The 19034-nt window shown below is 46.2% G+C and overlaps 1 protein-coding gene across 20 annotated transcripts in view; it reads left to right on the forward strand.

The window, feature by feature from the left end:
- The window catches only part of madd (MAP kinase activating death domain), a 199306-nt gene extending 185063 nt beyond the window's left edge, over nucleotides 1-14243 (forward strand). For 15 of the 20 annotated variants that reach the window (XM_033038455.1, XM_033038457.1, XM_033038462.1 and 12 more), the window contains 2 exons: nucleotides 6433-6479; nucleotides 10089-14243. In XM_033038455.1, the coding sequence (XP_032894346.1) occupies nucleotides 6433-6479; nucleotides 10089-10190 (149 nt within the window). In that variant the 3' untranslated portion in view covers nucleotides 10191-14243. The remainder of the gene's footprint in view (nucleotides 1-6432; nucleotides 6480-10088) is intronic. The other 5 variants (XM_033038463.1, XM_033038468.1, XM_033038464.1 and 2 more) reach the window with 2 other exon arrangements.
- Nucleotides 14244-19034: the final 4791 nt, after the last annotated feature.

Consider the following 19034-nt stretch of genomic DNA (forward strand, 5'->3'; position numbering starts at 1 on the left):
GAAGTGAGGGAAACTGAAAAGTGTGAGATTACTGCAGGAAATAGATAATGACCATGACATTCATCCGTAATCTTATGCAATGGTGGTACAACTGCAAAGGGCCAAATGGCCTTTTAATACCTTGGACTCTTTGATTTTACAGTGGAATTCATAACTTAGCTCCTGCTCTCAGCTTGTCTCAAGTCCACCACTGATTTTCGGGCACCCTTGGGCTCAGATCCTTTCTGGATTATTTGTTTTATCGGACTAACAGTGGTCAAAGCTTTGGAGGGCCGAGATACTGGCCCGCAAAGTCGGCCATGGACGTCGGCTATGGGAACGGCTCTGCCGGCTTTGACCAGGCCGGATTTCCAATGTCCCGGCCACAGACAGCATATCTGACCCGTCGATTGTTGCGTAAGTCCCGATGAGGTCAGGATCTCCGCCTCAACAGGCCTAGGCGCAACATTTTCGGGAGGACTCCCCGTTGGGGTGGGGGGATTTTGTCTGGATTACAGTGGGGGTCCGGATCACCAGTTGCCAGAAAAGCAGTGGTGCACCTGTATTTAAAATCTGATGCGCGATCCCACTCCCTCTCTACTGAACCCAATCATCTCACACTTTTCTTCCTCCCCGCGACCTCCCTCCCTCAGGCCCCCGAGACCCTCCCTCCCTCTGGACCACGCGACCTCCCCTTCTGGCCCCTGCGGGCCGCCCCCCCCCCCCCCCCCCCCCCATCTCTGACCCTCGTGACCCCCTGGTCCTCGCGACCTCCCCCCGCGACCTCCCTTGGTGCCTGCGCCGCCTCTTCCTGTGGCTCTAGCAATCTCGCTCCCTCCGTCCACCCCATTGACGATTGAGCTCGTGCCCAATGCCTCCATCTGGCTCCTGCGACATTGCTCCTTCCCAAACTCTGGTATCTACAAGCTCCCTTGTTCACTTCCTCTGCTGCCCATGTTCTCACTCCTTCACTAACTAGCTCCCTCTGGCGCCCACAATCTCACTTCCTCCCTCTTGCTGGCACCTACACCCTCCCACCGAGCCTCTTCCTTGCTTCCACACTCTGGAATCCTTGCCCTCGCTCACCTCTGGCGCCCGCACCTAATCACCCCTGTCGGGTTCAGAGGGGTCCCTCCCTCTGGCACGCATGCCCAATCTCTGGTATCCGCTTCCTCACTCACTCCCTCCATTTGTCTCCTGCAACTTCCACTCCCTGCCTCTGATGCCCGTGATGGCACGTGGTCCCTCCCTCCCTCTGGTGCCCGCATCCTTGCGCACTCCCTCGCACTCTCGCCTCTGCAGCATTGCTTCCTTCCTCCCTACCTCTGGCATTCATGACCTCGCTCGCACTCTCCCTCCCTTCCTTTGCCATCTGCTACCTCAGTTACTCTCTCACAGTGGATCGCTCCCTCCTCACGACCTCGCTCCCTCTCTCACTCCATCTTGCACCTGCTCCCTCTTTCTTTTTCTCACTCCCTCCACCTGTCTCCTGCAACCTCAATCTCATTCCCTCCTACTCCCTGCAACGTCCCTCCCTCCCTCTTGCGCCTGCAAACCTGCTCCCTCACTCTCTTAGGCCACCCCGACCATCCTCACAACCTCTCTCTGACCCCCGCAACCTGCTTACCACCCTTGCCCTCTCTGACTCTCCTCCACCCGCAAATTAGCGCCCTTCGTACTTTCCTCTCCGTGGATTCCGCAACCTCACTCCTTCCCTCTCTTCCTCTTGGCTCAAGACATCTTACCCTCTCTTAGCACCCACAAATTTGCTCCCTCCAGCTCTCCCTTTTGAACCGCGACCTCGCTCCCTCTGGATCTCGGTCTCTCACTCTCTCCATCTGGACCCCTCGACCTCGCTCTCTCCTTCCTTATGACACCCTTGAACATTTCCTCCCTCGCTCTTGTTCCACGACTTCGCTCACATGATCCCATCAACCTTCCTCCCTGCCCCTGGCACCTGTATCCTCAATCCTCCCCCCCCCCCCCCCCCACAGGCATCCACAACCTTGTTCTATTCCTCTTTCTGGTGCCCACGAACTCCCTTCATCCCCACTAATGGCACCCACTCCCTCCTTCCCTCCATCTGGCATCTGTAAACACACTTCCACCTTCACTCTGGTTCCTGCAAACTCACTTCCTCCCTACTTCTGGCACCAGTGACCAACTCCCTCCATCACTCTTGTGCCCACGACCTTGCTTCCTTCTTTCCTCTGGTGCCTGCAACCTTGCTCCTTCCCTCGTGCTGGGATGCCTGACCTCACTCCCGCCCTACCTCTGCTCCCCTTCCCCCAATTTAGTTTCCTCCATCCTACAGGTGCCCGTCACTTTGCTCTCTCCATCCCTCCTTCCCTTCGGCACCAGCTCCCTCCCTTCCTCTAACGTCTGTGACCTCGGCTCCCTTCCCTCTGTCACCTTCCTCCCTCCCCTGGTGCCCTCATCCTCTGTGCCGTTTCATCCCTCTGCTGTCTGCTCACTCCCTTCGCCACTTGCTACCATGCTCACTCCCTCTGGTGCCTGCGGCCTCGCTCCCTCTCTCCATCCAAACTTCCGGCATCCTCTTTCTCGCACAGCCACTCCCTTCTGTGCCCGCGACCTCCCTCTCACATGCCTCCCTCCCTTCCTCCTGTGGCACTTGTGAGCGTTCCCACTTTTCTCTGGTTTCCTTGCTCTCTCCCTCCTGTTCCTCACACTATTCCTCCTTTCATCGTACACTCTTTTGATCCCTCCGGTTGCTTAATCATTCACTCCCTCCTACATCCACAACCTCTCTCCCTCCCACCCGCCGCCACCTGCACCCATGACCTCATTCTCCCGCTACTTCTGATACCCGCAACCTTGATTCTTCCCTGCGTCCATCCGCTGTCTCCATCCGGACCGCACGACCTATCTCCTTCCAATTCTCCTTCCCTCCAGCCACTTTCCTTGCCCCTTCATGACCCTGAACTCTTCCTCCCTGCAACTACTTATAACATTTTATTCTTGCACTGATGTACTCGCACTAACTGCTCTAATTTGTATTTGTAACTGCACAGTTATTGTCCACTTCTGACTTTTCCTTTTAGCAGGACATTGCTCCCGTCTCTCAGCCCAGGACAGGTTGAAACATAGCTGTAACCACACATCTGTTCCCCTTTATCGAGTCTGGTTCCACAGCTTCAGTCTAGAGTCTCATTTTGGGCAAACCAGACTATGTGCATCTATCCATGTGCATGTGTGGAATATTTTGGTCTTGATGTGCAAGTATGTGTATTTTATTTTGGTTTCTTCCATTTTTTTAAATTTATTTGTAGGATGTGAACACAGTTGGTAGCAAATGGAAAAGTAATTAGCCCGATTGGATTTTATAGATTGGATATATTCGGGTAGTCGTCCACACTATAATGTAGATGTTGGCATCACAATAAATCTGGAACTGACAGGACAACTCAAGCCAATACAAGCCATATGTCTGTACGTTCCACTCAGTCTGTGGAATTCTCTGCCTCCAGGCAGGTTCTCTGGATGCTTTCAAGAGAGAGCTAGATAGGGCTCTTAAAAATAGCGGAGTCAGGGGATATGGGGAGAAGGCAGGAATGGGGTACTGATTGGGGATGAACAGCCATAATCACATTGAATGGCGATGCTGGCTCGAAGAGCCAAATGGCCAACTCCTGCACCTATTGTCTATTGTCTGAGCAGTGCACCCCGCATTTGTTAGAACACATAACCATAGTGGTTAAAATGGAGTGAGAATATGTCTGTCCGTATTGACTTTGACCAGGTTGCAGTGAATCCCCTTCTCGAATGTCTGCCGTCTGTCCTGAGAAAATACGAGGTGGTACTTTTTGCAGGAAGTATGATTTAGATACAGTAGCAATGATGGAACAGAGATTACATTCTCTGTCAACTCTGTTCCAGAGCATGGTGTTCTCTCATATTTCACGGTAATAATGAAGCCTTGGTGAATTGCTGCAATGTACACTGTAGATATTTCACACTAGAGCCATGGTGCACTGGTGTGAAGGTGTGAAGGGAGTTAATCTTTAGAGTGGTGGATGTGGGGACACTCGTGTACTGCTTGATTCTAGATAAAATTGGCTGCGCCACTGTGCTGCCCGTACTCAGTTCAATATTGTGCCCAGAACGACGATACGTCTGATAGAAGATGAGGTGCTGATCCTCAGTCAGGACAGTGTTGTCACCACCCTTTTATTCTCTCTGCTAACATGCACTTTTGTCTCACTTTTTCAGTTCCAACGAAGCGTCGTTGACCTGAAACTTTGATTCAATTTCTCTCTATGTAGATGCTGTCTGTCCCACTGAGCATTTCCAACATTTTGACTTTTTATTTTACCAGAGTCTGCTGTGGCACGGGTGAGCTAAATAGGCTTTTGGGGCTTTTGGCAGACTTACAATAATTGATTTGTTTATATGTTTATAAATTCTTCAGTTGCAGTCATGGTTTGTACAGATCTACTTTCAATTCTCTGGATTACAAACAGTAAAATAGCTACAGTGTTACCATCTGCTGTGTATCACAGTCTTTAGTGAGTGCTGGTATGCAGTGTTTGTAGGTAGTGGGATATACAGTGCCCTCCATAACGTTTGGAACAAAGACCCATCATTTATTTATTTATTCGCCCCTGTACTCCACAATTTGAGATTTGTAATAGAAAAAAATCACATGTGGTTAAAGAGCACATTGTCAGATAAAGGCCATTTTTATAGATTTTGGATTCACCATGTAGAAATTACAGTAGTGTATATACATAGTGTCCCCCCCCCCCCCATTTCAGGGCACCCATAATGTTTGGGACACAGCAATGTCATGTAAGTGAAAGCAGTCATGTTTAGTATTTTGTTGCATACCCTTTGCATGCAATGGCTGCTTGAAGTCTGCGATTCATGGACATCACCAGTTGCTGGGCGTCTTCTCTAGTGATGCTCTGCCAGGCCTGTGTAGCAGCCATCTTTAGCTTACGCTTATTTTGGGGGCTAGTCCCCTTCAGTTTTCTCTTCAGCATATAAAAGGCAAGCTCAATTGGGTTCAGATCGAGTGATTGACTTCGCCAAACAAGAATTTACCATTTTGTAGCTTTGAAAAACTCCTTTGTTGCTTTCGCAGTATATTTAGGATAATTGTCTTGCTGTAGAATGAACCGCCGGCCAATGAGTTTTCAGGTATTTGTTTAAACTTGAGCAGATAGGATGTGTCTATTCACTTCAGAATTCATTACGCTACTACCGTCAGCAGTTGTATCATCAATGAAGATAAGTGAGCCAGTACCTTCAGCAGCCACACATGCCCAGGCCATAACACCCCCACCACCGTGGGGGAGTGCTTTGGATCTTGGGCAGTTCCTTCTCTCCTCCATACTTTGCTCTTGCCATCACTCTGATATAAATTAATCTTCATCTCATCCGTCTACAAGACCCTTTTCCAGAACAGTGGTTGCTCTTTTAAGTACTTCTTGGCAAACTATAACCTGGCCATCCTATTTTTGCGGGTGACCAGTGATTTGCATCTTGCAGTGTAGCCTCTGTATTTCTGTTCATGAAGTCTTCTGCGGACAGTGGTCATTGACAAATCCACACCTGACTCCTGAAGAGTGTTTCTGATCTGTCGGTCAGGTGTTTGGGGATTTTTCTTCATTATAGAGGGAATTATTTTGTCATCAGCTGTGGAGGTCAAACATCGGCCCTTTGCGATTAGTAAGCTCATCAGTGCTCTCTTTCTTCTTAATGATGTTCCAAATGGTTGATTTTGGTAAGCCTAAGATTTGGCTGTTGTCTCTCACAGTTGTATTCTTGTTTCTCAGTCTCGTAATGACTTTTGACTTTCATTGGCACAACTTTGGTCCTCTTGTTAATAAGCAGCAATAAACGTTTCCAAAGGTGATGGAAAGACTAGAGGAAAGACTAGGTGCTGAGAGCTCTCTTATACCTTGCATGAATGAGGCAATTAAACACACCTGAGCAATTACAAACACCTCTGAAGCCATGTGTCCCAAACATTATGGTGCCCTGAAATGGGGAGACAATGTAGAAACACAGCTGTAATTTCTACATGGTTAAACCAAAATGTATAAAAATACCCTTTCATAAAATCTGACGTGCACTTTAACCATGTTTTTCTCTTACAAATCTCAAATTGTGGAGTACAGAGGCAAATAAATAAATGATGGGTCTTTGTCCCAAACATTATGACGGGCACTGTATGTGCATGTTTGTACATTCTGTCCTTGTTTGCGTGCTTGTTTCTGTTTCTGTTTGTGATACTGTATTAGTGTAAGAGACAGAGGCAAAGATGTGTGTTCACATGCAGCAGACTGTGGATGCAGTATGTATGTGTATCTGTACATGTGTGAAAAACAATGTGCCTGTCTGTGTGCACACAGTTTCCATTTGCATTGCATTGCATGCTCTGTTCCTGGGTTAAACTTTCTGTTTTGTCTTTTGCTCGTCTGGTTTTAGTTCCACAAACTAACGAAGTGGTGACTCACAAGTACAAGACCCCAATGGTGAGTAAGCTCTTTATCTGGTGTTACTGATCATGTGATTCTGCCCTTCTCACTCCCGTTAAACATTCAATGAATTTTAGCGGTGCACAAAGGATATTGATGTAACACTCCACTTAGCTCTGCGTTTGCAGCTGTCCCTGCCTATTAATTGGGATCTTGCACTTTTCACTCAGAAGTTTAATAGTCGAAAGTATGGTGAAATACAGCCAGCATGGATTATATAAAGGAAGTCCTGCTTGTTGAAGTACAATATAACAAAAAAAAATTGGATATCATAATTGATACTATTCAACAATGAATTTTATAAAGTACTGAATGATAGATGCATGACATAGACAGTAGAATAAATAGCATGCTGACTATAGAACTAAAAACTGCGATTCGGCTTACCAATTATTGGGATGTTATTTTACAGGGAATCGGTGCCAGATTATATATAGATGAGAGTTCATAGTCACACAGCATGGAAACAAGCCCTTCAGCCCAACCTGCCCACGCCGACCAACACGCCCCATCTACACAAGTCCCACCTGCCTGCATTTGGCCCATATCCCACTAGAGATTCAAGAGAGTTTATTGTCATGTGTCCCAGATAGGACAATGAGATTCTTGCTTTGCTTCAGCACAACAGAATATGGTAGGCATGACTAAAGCTATCCTATCCATGTACTAGTGAAAATGTTTCTTAAACATGTGATAGTACCTGCCTCAACTACTTCCTCCGGCAGCTCGTTCCATACACCCACCACCCTTTGCGTAAAATAGTTACCCCACAGTTTCCTATTAAATTTTTCATCCCTCACCTTAACCCTATGTCTTCTGGTTCTCGTGTCCCCTACTCTGAACAAAACACTTTGTGCATTTACCTGATCTATTCCTCATATGTTTTTGTACACCTCTATAAGATCACCCTCATCCTCCTGCGCTCCATGGAATAGAGTCCAAGCCTGCTCAATCTCTCCCTATTGCTCAGGTCCTCGAGTCCTGGCAACATCCTCATAAATCTTACCTGCACCCTTTCCAGCTTGACATCTTTCCTACTACATGGTCCCCAAAACTGAACATAATACTCTAAATGTGGTCTCACCAATGTCTTGTATAACTATAACATGGTCTCCCAACTTCTATACTCAATACTCGGACTGATGAAGCCCAATGTACCTGCACTCCTAGATCCTCCTGCTCTGCAACACTTCCCAGAGCCCTATCATTCACTGTGTCGGTCCTGCCCTTGTTAGATTTCCCAAATTACAACACCTCACATTTCTCTGTATTAAATTCCATCAATCATTCCTCAGCCTACTTGCCCAACCGATCAAGATCCAGCTGCAATTTTTCACAACCATCTTCACTATCTACAATACCACCCACTTTAATGTCATCTGCAAACTTGCTAATTATACCTGGTACGTTTTCATCCAAATCATTGATATGGATAATAAACATCAATGGACCTAGCATTGAACCCTGAGACACACTACTAGTCACAGGACTCCAGTCTGAAAAGCAATCTTCCACCATTACCCTCTGCTTCCTTACATGAAGCCAATTTTCTATCAAGCTAGCTCTCCTGGGATCCGATGCGATCTGACATTCCAGAGCAGCCTATCATGCAGAACCTTGTCGAATGCTTTGCTGAAATACATACATACAACATCTACGACTGCCCTCATCAACCATTTTGGTCTTGTATGTGACAAACTCAATCAGATTCATGATATGACCTCCCATATACAACAACATGCTGACCATCCCTAATCACCCCTTGTCCATCTAAATGCATGTGTACCTTATCTCAGAATAATCTTTAGTCCCTTTCTGAACACAGAAGTTAAGATCACTGGCCTGTAGTTACCAGGCTTTTCCACGCAGTCACACAGCATGGAAACAGGCTCTTCAACCTAACTTGCCCACACTGGCCAACAAGTCTCATCTACACTAGTCCCACGTGCCTGCATTTGGCCTATAATACTCTAAACCTGTCCTTTCCATGTACCTGTCTTAATTGTTTCTTAAACATTGCAATAGTCCCTGCCTCAAGTACCTCCTCTGACAGCACTTCATATAGCCTCCAGCCTTTCAGTGAAAAAATTACCCCTTTGATTCCTATTAAATCCTTTCCCCATTCTCCTTAAACCTATGTCCTCTGGTTCTCGATTCCCCTACTCTTGTCAAGAGACTATGTGCATCCACTCGATCTATTTGTCTCGTGATTTTATACACTTAATAGAGTCCCAGCCTGTTCAACCTCTCTCTTTAGCTCAGACACTAGCTCAGAGACTCAGTCCTGGCAACATCCTCATAAATCTTCTCTGTACCCTTTCCATCTTGACAACATCTTTCCTATAAACATGGTGCCCGGAAGTGAACACAATACTCTAAATGCGGCCTCACCAACGTCTTATATAACTGCAACATGACCTCCCACTTCTACACTCAATACTGACTGATGAAGGCCAAAGTGCCAAAAGCCTTTTTGACCACCTTATCTACCTGTGACGTCACCTTCAAGGAACTATGCACCTGCGCCATCGCTCACTTGGTTCCACCAAGTTCCTCGGTCCTCGTGTCTTTCTCCAAGCTCATCATAAAGATTTTAGAAACCAATTTGCTTATACCATGAAAGTGTGAATTGTTTCAGATGAACAGACGGGTTTAGTGATTTGCACACAAATGACAGTTGGGATATACAGTGTGGGCTGAGGTTTTCTCAAAAAATAAAATAAATGGAAATCTTGAAGAGTTTAATTGGGTAGATGTAGGATAAATACTTCCATCAGTGGGTATAACTAAAACTGGAAGCCATACATATACGATAAATCAACAAAACATGTGAGAAATATACTTGAGAGTGATTCTGTTTCAAATATGACTGCCACAGGGAACTGCGACTTAACAGCTGGTGTTTAAAGGGGAGCTGGATGAGTACAAAGAAGAGAAAGGAACGTCCAAGAAAGGAGCAGGAAGCAGGTCATTCATTAGCTCCACCACTCGACAACATTACGGCTGACTGTCTACCTGAGCACCATATTCCTGCATTAAACAATAAACCTTTGATTCCCTTAATAACTAATAAAGCACTATAAACAAGTTGGTTTAAAATCACTCAAAGTTGTCAGATTGAAATCTGAAAGTATAGTCTGCCCTCCCGCAGTTCAACTGCAGTCTGTATCACCATGCGTTTGATCACTTCCAAAATAGACTGCATTTTCTTCTCACCCTAAAAGAAAAAGATTGCATAAGCAAAGGTAAATAAATGTGCCTAAACAAATGCACACCAACCAGATTGCAGGCAAAATACCTTCTTTTAGTTTGCCCTTTCATAGTTTCTGGTGCTGTGTCCCATTGCACCTTCCCTAAAGATTCCGATTAACCCTTCACTGTCCCCAGCTATTTCTCTTCCCCTGGCACAGCTACAGTATATGTGGAAATGCCAATCCTTCCAACACATTGCTTTGTCACTGAAGTTTTTAGTGGTTGGAGTCAGTGGGATTTTGATTTCAATGTGGCCTATTATTACAGCGTGTTTCTGTTCTGCCTGCCACCTTATTAGCAACAGCAGATTGACTTATGGTGGCTTCAATCGCCCCTGCCCTTTTCTTGTTGCAGGCCCATGAGATCTGTTACTCTGTACTGTGTCTGTTCTCCTACATGGCTGCAGCAAGAGGGAAAGAGATGGAGAGCAAGAACAAGGTAACCCCAGCACGGTAAGACATCAGCTTGTCACACCATCCCAACCGCTGCCCATCGCTCAACATCCAGGTCAGCACTCCTGCAGCTCAAATACACTTGGGTTCATGGCAATAACTGCTGCTTAACTTGTACTTGCCCTCCCCAATCCAACTCCATTTGCCTACAGCTTGCCCAGTTTAGAACATTTAAGCACTTGGGCTAAATGTAATTACATGCTAGCTTCTGCATTGTAACAATAAACTATGGGCAAAATCTTCAATATTAGTTCTACACTGGTTTTTATAACTTTCACTGGATTCACTGCAAACCTGCCCACCAAGGACCACTCCTATACTGGATTCACTTTAAATCTGACCATCGAGGACCACTCCTATACTGGATTCACATAAACCTTCGCATTGAGGGCCATTCCTACACTGGCAAACCTACATGATGAAGACCACTCCTAAATTGGATTCACTGCAAACCTACCCATCAAGAACCACTCCTGTACTGGATTCAAAGTAAATCTTCCCGAGGACCACTCCTTCACAGGATTCACTGCAAGCTTACCCATCGAAGCCCACTCCTACATTGAATTCGCTGCAAATCTACCCATCGAGAACCACTCCTATGCTGAATTCACTGATAAGTTACCTATTGAATGTCACCCCTACACTGGATTCATTACCTGTGCACCCACAGCGGACTTTTTGTTTACTGAAATCACTGGATGTTTACCCGCAGAGAACTAGTTCTGCGCAGAATCCACTCTATGTTCTCCAATTGGAACTGCTACACTGGATTTATATTTCACTCGCACATTTAGGATTTACTCAGATATTTGCAGATTCATCCACTGATCACTTCTGACGACTGCACTGAAAGGAATCGTGGATGAGAGTTGCTCGTTTAAACCCTGCTAATTAATTGCAACATCATCCCATCACTCAATTCACTGGAGAGGCGTCTGTTCAAAAGATTTGTGCACCCTGGATTTGCCAGCTAAGGAGCAATCTCGGTTTGGATTCACTGCGGACTGACCACAGGAGGGATCCTCCCAAGGCTGCCTACAGTCAGTTTGAAGAATGTTCCTGTAATCCCATTGCTCAGACTGACACAAGTCTGCTATATACAATACATGATGACCAACAGAGCCAAGTGGGCAGTCAAGTCCACTCCTCGGTTTCCAGTTGTTTTCGTTGCACTTTTCCTGCATGCGCCATGGCGGAGCTCTGTGCCGATCACACGTGAGACGTGAGGTGCAACCTTGTTTATAGGCAGGTGATTTGCACAGTGCATAGACTATACAACATGCACTGTTGCTCTGCGGCCTCCTACTTAGTCTGTACGGTGAAAGTAACTGACCACATTCAGATGCTCATTGATCCCTTTGTGATCGTTGGGATTCAGAGATGTTTGACCAAGTTGATTACTTAAATGCAACTGCCTGTAGGTGACTGGGAGAGGTTGGAGTACTCCAGCACTGACATCAGACATGGGCTGCCTTCTCCACCACCGCGCCACCATTCCAATCCCAGCCAGACACTTACAGCATTACCCATATCAACTGGGCACTTCCATATGCTGCCTCTTGGGTACCATCTGAAAGGGTCACACTATCCAGTACCCCACGCTACTCTTATCTGATTTCAGACCCATGACTGACCTTTCCAAATCTCAATCCCTACTATTCATCCTCGAATGCAGGATCAAGGAGATCTGTAACAACTGTAAGTCCCCTGTTAAACTAGAGGAAGTGTTTTCAGTGCAAAGTTCTCAATAGCAACTCAGAGGCTAGGGCAAGGGTTCCCAACCTATTTCGTCCCGTTACCCCTTTAATAATACTTAACAATGTTATTTCACTTATTTATGAACAACTAATGATGAACAGATACCGGTATACCAGAACCAAACACAGTCAGTCAATGAGAAAAAAATATGTACAAATCCAGAATCAACAAATTTACCCCCTCGGTAGGTGAAATTTACCCCAGGTTGGGATCCCTTGAGCTAGGGTAAGAGTCATTGTCTTTCTGTGCATAGTGAGCGGCATAAACATCTCCAGACAAAATGATCCACCCAGAAGAATTATTTCCTCTCTATTCACAGTAATACAAAGGTCCCTTCTCTGTATGCAGAGTAACAGAGGAATAATCCTCTCTCATTTAGCAACAGTACACACAATGAATTGCAGATGCTGGAATTTTGAGTACTTGAGAGTAATCTGTCCATAAATGTGAGCAAAGCCTCTGTCCTTACCCCTCCCCCACCCCCTCGTGCCCAGTGACATCTAGTCAGTACCCAGAATGAAAGGAGGGGCCCTCATGGAACCAATGAAAGAGGAATACTCCTCCTGGTATTGAGTATGACAAATAATTAGACCTGTGCCCCGAGGACAGAGGGATAATTACGTCTATGTATTCTGGAGAGGAATAATGCACTATATACCCACCTCCCAAGGCGTGATCCTCATCCAACACAGTGAGAGAAGAATAACTCCATCCCTATCACCAGACAGTGAAGCACCCTGTGCTCGGTGTAAATGAAGGTGAATCTATTTCTCTCCAAGGATGTTGTGTGAACAGCTGAGTGTTTCTGGCATTTTCAGCTTTTCTTTCAGGTTGCCTTTAGCTGGAGAGATATTCCTGTCCCCATAGAGCGCCGAGGAAGAACGCACTTCAAGCACACTTAGAACGTACTCCCACTGTGCACAGAATAATTCCCATGCAATGGGTGAAGGGGGAAAACCTCTCAATAACCAGAGAGAGACCATAAGACCTAGGATCAGAATTGGGACATTCAGCCCATCGAGTCTACGCTGCCATTCAATTACAGCTGATCTAATTTTCATTTTCGACCCCATTCTCCTGCCTTCTCCCCATAACTTTTGACATCCTTACTATTCAAGAATCTACCAATCTCTGCTTTAAAGATATCTAATGACAGCCTCCATTCTGAAGGTACATCCATTTTTTTGTGAGGCTGTGCCTTCAGCTTCAAGGCTCTCCCATTACTGGAAACATCCTTTCCACATCCACTCTATCTAGGCCTTTTATTGTCCGGTAAGTTTCAATGAGATCCTCCCTCATCCTTCTAAACTCCAGTGAGTGCAGGCCCTGGGCTTTCAAATGCTCCTCAAATGCAACACAATCATCCCCAGGATCATTCTTGTAAACCCCCTCGGGACCCTCTTCAAACCCAGCAGATCCTTCCTCAGATATGAGGTCCATAACTGCTCACGATATATCCAAATGTGGCACCTGATAAAGCCACAGCATTACACCTTGCTTGTATATTCTAGTCCCCGTGAAATGAATATTAGCATTGCATTTTCCTTCCTTGCCTGTACTCAACCTGTAAATTAATCTTTAGGCAATCCTGCACCAGCACTCTCGTCCCTTTGCACCTCTGAATTCTGAATCAGCTCCGCATTTGTAAAGTAGTCTATGCCTTTATTCCTGTTACCAAAGTATATGACCCTGCACTTTGCTACGCTGTATTCCATTTGCCAATTCTTTGTCCACTCTCCAAACTTATCTTAGACCTGCAGCCGCAAACTTGGCCACAAAGCCATCAATTCCTTCATCCAGATCCATTAAAATATGATGTGAAAAGTAGCGGGTCCAACCAACCCCTGCGAAACACCACAGGTCACCGGCAGTCGTGCAGAAAAGGCCCTCTTTATTCCCACTCTTTGCTCTGACTTGCTTATTTCTCAGTAATACCTTCCTAATACACTTGATTTCTCCTCATCCTCATCCTGTTGACCTCTCCTCATCCACCTACTACATGAGACGGGAGGTGAAGCAGGCAGTGTATGTTTTAAGCACTGACTGCAGGCAGTGTGTCGAAGGTCAGGATTTTATGCTTGATGTGAAGATGGAACTTACAGCTTTTCTCCTTTTTGTCATGTGTGTTTTATGTTAGATATTCTGATCTAGTTTGGCCAGCAGGGATGGTATTCTTTGTGTTTGTTGCTTACTGTTATAGGATTGGGATTTCTGGTGTAAATAATTCAGTATTACATGTATTTATAGCACTGTACAGTATCTTGAATGTTGCAATAAAACCAGTCCATGTGTCTCTGTCTCACTCTTGTTCCTGGTTACTTTGTCTACCATTGTGGATGCAGTCTCATCTCTTAAACAACATGTGCGTCGTTGGGGAATGTGACCATGTTAGGCAGCTCGGGCAATCACCCCACTCAGCTGTTGTCCACACTGTCACAGAAACAGCTGCACAAGGACATGTGCGTACATTCATGGCCATGAAAGTGCGGGGTATTGTGTTCAAACGTGACCATGCGCAGACCACACGTACACACTATAACACACGCACTTGGAAGTGATCATGTGCACAGCCAAGGAAAAGATTAGCTATGTTACCCATTGTTCTCTTAAGGGTGTAGCTATGTAGGTAATGGGAACCTAGAAAATAAAGCTGATCAGGCCTACAAGGGTGCTCCACCATTCAACCAGTTGGCCTTTTACCTAGCAACCATTTTACCGCAGTAACCCATTTTGGGGGAAATTGAAGAAGAAAAGAGATGGAAAGCCTAATTTGCTGGCCTGGTGCCCATCATTTAACAATTATTAAGGAGCTCACAGCAGAAATGTCGAAAACCATGACAATTCATCAGAGCCCAAAGGGGTGTTATCCCTCAGCAAGGGAAATCTTTTCCCCTAATGCCCGATTTCCTTTGCAGAGGTCATTTAGACGCTGTGCCAATTGAGTGTATGCATCAATCCACTGCCGATTAAAGTTGCATAGGCCTAGAAAGGATCTAAATTCCTGGATTGTAGTGGGCTGTTTGGCCTCTCGGATGGTAGCAGTCTGATCCTGGGTAAGGTCTTTTTTTTCCCTGGGAGATTTTCTGTCCCTGGTAAACAACTTCTTCCTGTACAATTTGTGCTTTGGCTAGACTGGTTTTGTGGTCCCAAGAGGAGAGGTAATCGAGGAGTTGGTGGTGTTCCTGTTCGTGTTGCTCCTTGGTCACTGAAGCAAGAACAATATCATCAATATTCCAATAGTAGGAGCGTCTGGGACCAGAGGCCATAGCCTCAGAATAAAAGGACGTACATTTAGAAAGATGAGCAGGAATTTCTTTAGTCTGAGGATGATGAATCTGTGGAATTCATTGCTACAGAAGGTGGTGTTAATACTGTCCCAGTTAGGGAAGGTAACCTCCATCATCTTCGATAGGTCAGGCTTAAGGACTTCAAAGGCCCGCAGTTACTGGTATCAAAATTGCCAAGATCGGTACTAGAATACTCTGCCTACACAGATCGAAACCATTCTTTAGGCTCGGCCACATCTTCAGACGCTCTCTGCACACATGCAGCAAACTTTCCCCAATGGGGGGGGGGGTGGGGGGGGAGATATGCATTTCCCTGAAGCCATTGCCTTATCGCTTCCCATCCATCCTCAACCTGCTTGTTGTCACCTGGGGCCACCAGAACTCGCACCTCCAGTTGGAATCTCTCTTGCTCTGGAACCTTTTGGCCCTTCTAGTCACCCACTATGAGTTCTTTCCTGCTCGCTTTGTATTCCTCAAGCCCTGTCTGGTGCCACCTTTCTACGCCTGACCAAGTTTGCAATCTCCTTTGTCATCCACAGTTCCCATGCCTTGCTGTTCTATCGCTCCTCCTTACTGGAACATGCTGATCCTGCACTTTGATCAGCTGGCCTTTAAAGGACTCTCACATGTACTCCGTGGAGTTACCCAATAACAACTAATCCCAATCTACCTTCCCTAGCTTCTGCCTAATGACATTGTAATCTGCCTTGCCCCAATGAAGTACCTTACCTTAATATCCAGACCTACCCCTATTCAAAATAATCTTAAAATTTATGGAGCCGTGATCACAATCTCCAAAATGCTCTTCCGTCAAAACACCAGTCACTTGGCCAGCATCGTTTTACAATAGGATGTCCAGTTTGGTACTTGACTGTACTTTTGTGTTACCAAGTGACAGACGAGTCCACACCAAAAGTATAACCCAGTGATACTGATGAATTTTTGTGAAAATGTAAATACAGATGAAGTACGAATGCTATAAATTATAAACACAAATGATATAAATTCCTATTAGTGTTGTGATTGAAGTGGAATACTTTGAGTTCTCATTGCAGTGCTTCCCCAGTGTACACTGTGACAAGAATGATTGATGACTTGACAACACTGTGACTGAATAATCTGACCTGTTCGAGAGACTCATCACTGCTATAGGAGGTTTTCTCTGTTCCGATCTGATATGGAAGGAATAGAGGGATGTTGATCACGTGCAGTCAATAGAGATTAGTTTGACTTGGCATCATGCTCGGCATGGACATGCTGGACAGAAGGGCCTGTACTTGTGCTGCACTGATCTATGTCTTATATAAGAGCCCCAGCACCTTTTTTGTAATATGGCATAGATAGGGTAGAGAGTCAGAACCTTTTTCCCAGGGTGGAAATTCATACATTAGAGGCCATTGGGGGGGGGGGGGGGTGGTGGTGGTGGTGGTGTGGTGGTGTATAATCGAGATGTGCGGGGCAAGTTTTTTACACAGAGTGGTGAGGAATGCATTGCCAGGTGTGGTGGAACCAGACCCGATAGTGGAATTTAAGAGGCTTTTAGATAGGCACATGGAAGTGAAGGGAGTAGAGGGATTTAGATCATGTACAGGAAAATGAGGTCAGTTTAACCTGGCATAATTTTCAGCACAAACATGGTGGGCTGAAGGACCTGATCCTGTGCTTAGTTTAGAGATACATAGTGGAAACAGTCCATTCAGTCAATCAATGGTGACCATTGATCACCCATACACTGGTTCTAAGTTATCCCACTTTCGCATCCTACATACTAGGGGCAATTTACAGAAGTCAATTAACCTACAAACCTGCAAGTCTTTGGGAGGAATCTGGAGCACCTGGGGGAAATCCACACGTTCACTGGGAGAAATCTGCATAGACAGCACCCGTAGTCAAGATCGAACCTGGGTCTCTGGTGTTGGGAGGCACTATCTATACCGCTGTGCCACTCTGCTGCCCTGGGCTGCAGTGTTCTATGTAAAAATTCAATGTTAAAATTACATTGTGTAACATTTTATCGAGTCCAAATCACAAGTTTAGATATTGTTCAGCCAGAGCTGAACACACTTCTCGGCATCTTCATTGTGGGCAGCCGTGCATTGGTTTTCCAGTTGAGGGTATTTCAGCAGGTGTTAGCTCTGCCAACACCAATTCTCAATCGATTGAGGCATTTCCATCTGGCCCAACTTGCGTCTGCACCAGGAGGTAGAGTGGATATTCTATCATCCCATATGGAGACTCGTGCTTCACTTGTTGTAATGTCAGCCTCAAGAGGAGTCACACAGTTTAAGAAATCTTTTCCTCGACTTTAGGCGGCTCGGAAATGGTGTCTGGCCAAACATTGGATGTTGTTTATCTGTTATCTGCTGCTGGCGCTCCTTCATGATGGCTCCAGCTCTTCTGATGTCTGGCGGGGCTATGCCTGCCATGAGGTAGAGGCTGTCAGTACTTGTTGGCTTGAGCCAACCTCTGACAAGTCTGCAGGAAGCATTGAGGGCTGGGTCCAGCTTCTTGGCATGGGTGGATCTTTCCCATACTGTGCATGCCCAGCAGCAGAATAGCAGAGGGCTAAGTCAGTGGAACGTAGGGTGTGTGGGTTAGCACCCTATCTTGTGTTGGTGAGCTTACAAACAACATTGATGCGTGCGCTCATTTTCTTCTCTTGTCTTTGTCTTCTCAATATGGATCTTGAAGGTAAGACATCTATCAATCAAGGGTTACACCAAGGTGAACCGGATGCTCACAGTGCTCCAATGTTGTTCCATACCAGTTCACCTGAAGTTGTCTCCTGGCTTCTCGGTTTCTCAAGTTGAAGGCATACACCTGTGTCTTAGAAGGGTTTGCACGGAGGTGATTCTCATCATACTATGGTGTTAGTTGATTGACAGCATCCATCAGCCTTTCCTCCACTACTGAAAAATCCCACACATAGCTGACATAAGCTGTGTGAGACCACCACCTGGTAAAGATCATAGGGCTTGGGTCCTATGAGTAAATTGCAGTCAAGCAGGGGTAAGCCCAGTTGGATTCACCCCACTCTCACTTCGCCTCCGCAACCAAGCGTTTTTCCATGGGAAGGAGTCCTCACCCCCTAGTGATCACCCTTTCTCCCGTCTCCAATGGACCCCCTACTCTTGGACTCCCCCTCACGGCCATCAACCTGCTTTAAACCTTTTTATTTTAAACTGCTGGCGGGACATCAACCGCCTCAACTTCTCCACTCCCCTTTCTCACTCTAACGTCTCCCCCCCCCCCCCCACCCGAACGTTCAGCCTTCCATTCTGCAACAACCCAGACTGGGTGATGAAACCTGCCGACAAGGGAGGTGCCGTGGTCGTCTGGCGCGCTGATCTCTACAAGTCTGAGGCTAGTCGCCAACTCTCAGACACCTACTTATCTTTGGACCATGACCCCACAGACGAGCAGCTGGCCATTATCTTATACTCCATCACTTTCCTCAAGGCATGCCTACTATCACTGGCTTCATCACTTCCGGCTCCCTGCCCTCCCAAGCCTCCAACCTCATAATTCCCCAGCCCGCACAGCCCGGTTTTACCTTCTCCAAAATCCATAAACCTGACTGTCCTGGCAGACCCATTGTTTCGGCTTGTTCGTGTCCCACCGAACTTATTTCCACATACCTCGACTCCATCCTATCCCCCCCGGTTAAATTCTTCCCTACCTCACACGCTCTTCGTCTCCTCCAGGACTTCCGTTTTCTCGGCCCCCATTCCCTCATCTTCACCCTGGATGTCCAGTCACTCTACACCTCCAACCCCCACCAGGAGGGTCTTTAAGCCCTCCGT

This window comes from Amblyraja radiata, chromosome 20 (genome assembly GCF_010909765.2).
Source record: "Amblyraja radiata isolate CabotCenter1 chromosome 20, sAmbRad1.1.pri, whole genome shotgun sequence".
Taxonomy (NCBI): domain Eukaryota; kingdom Metazoa; phylum Chordata; class Chondrichthyes; order Rajiformes; family Rajidae; genus Amblyraja; species Amblyraja radiata.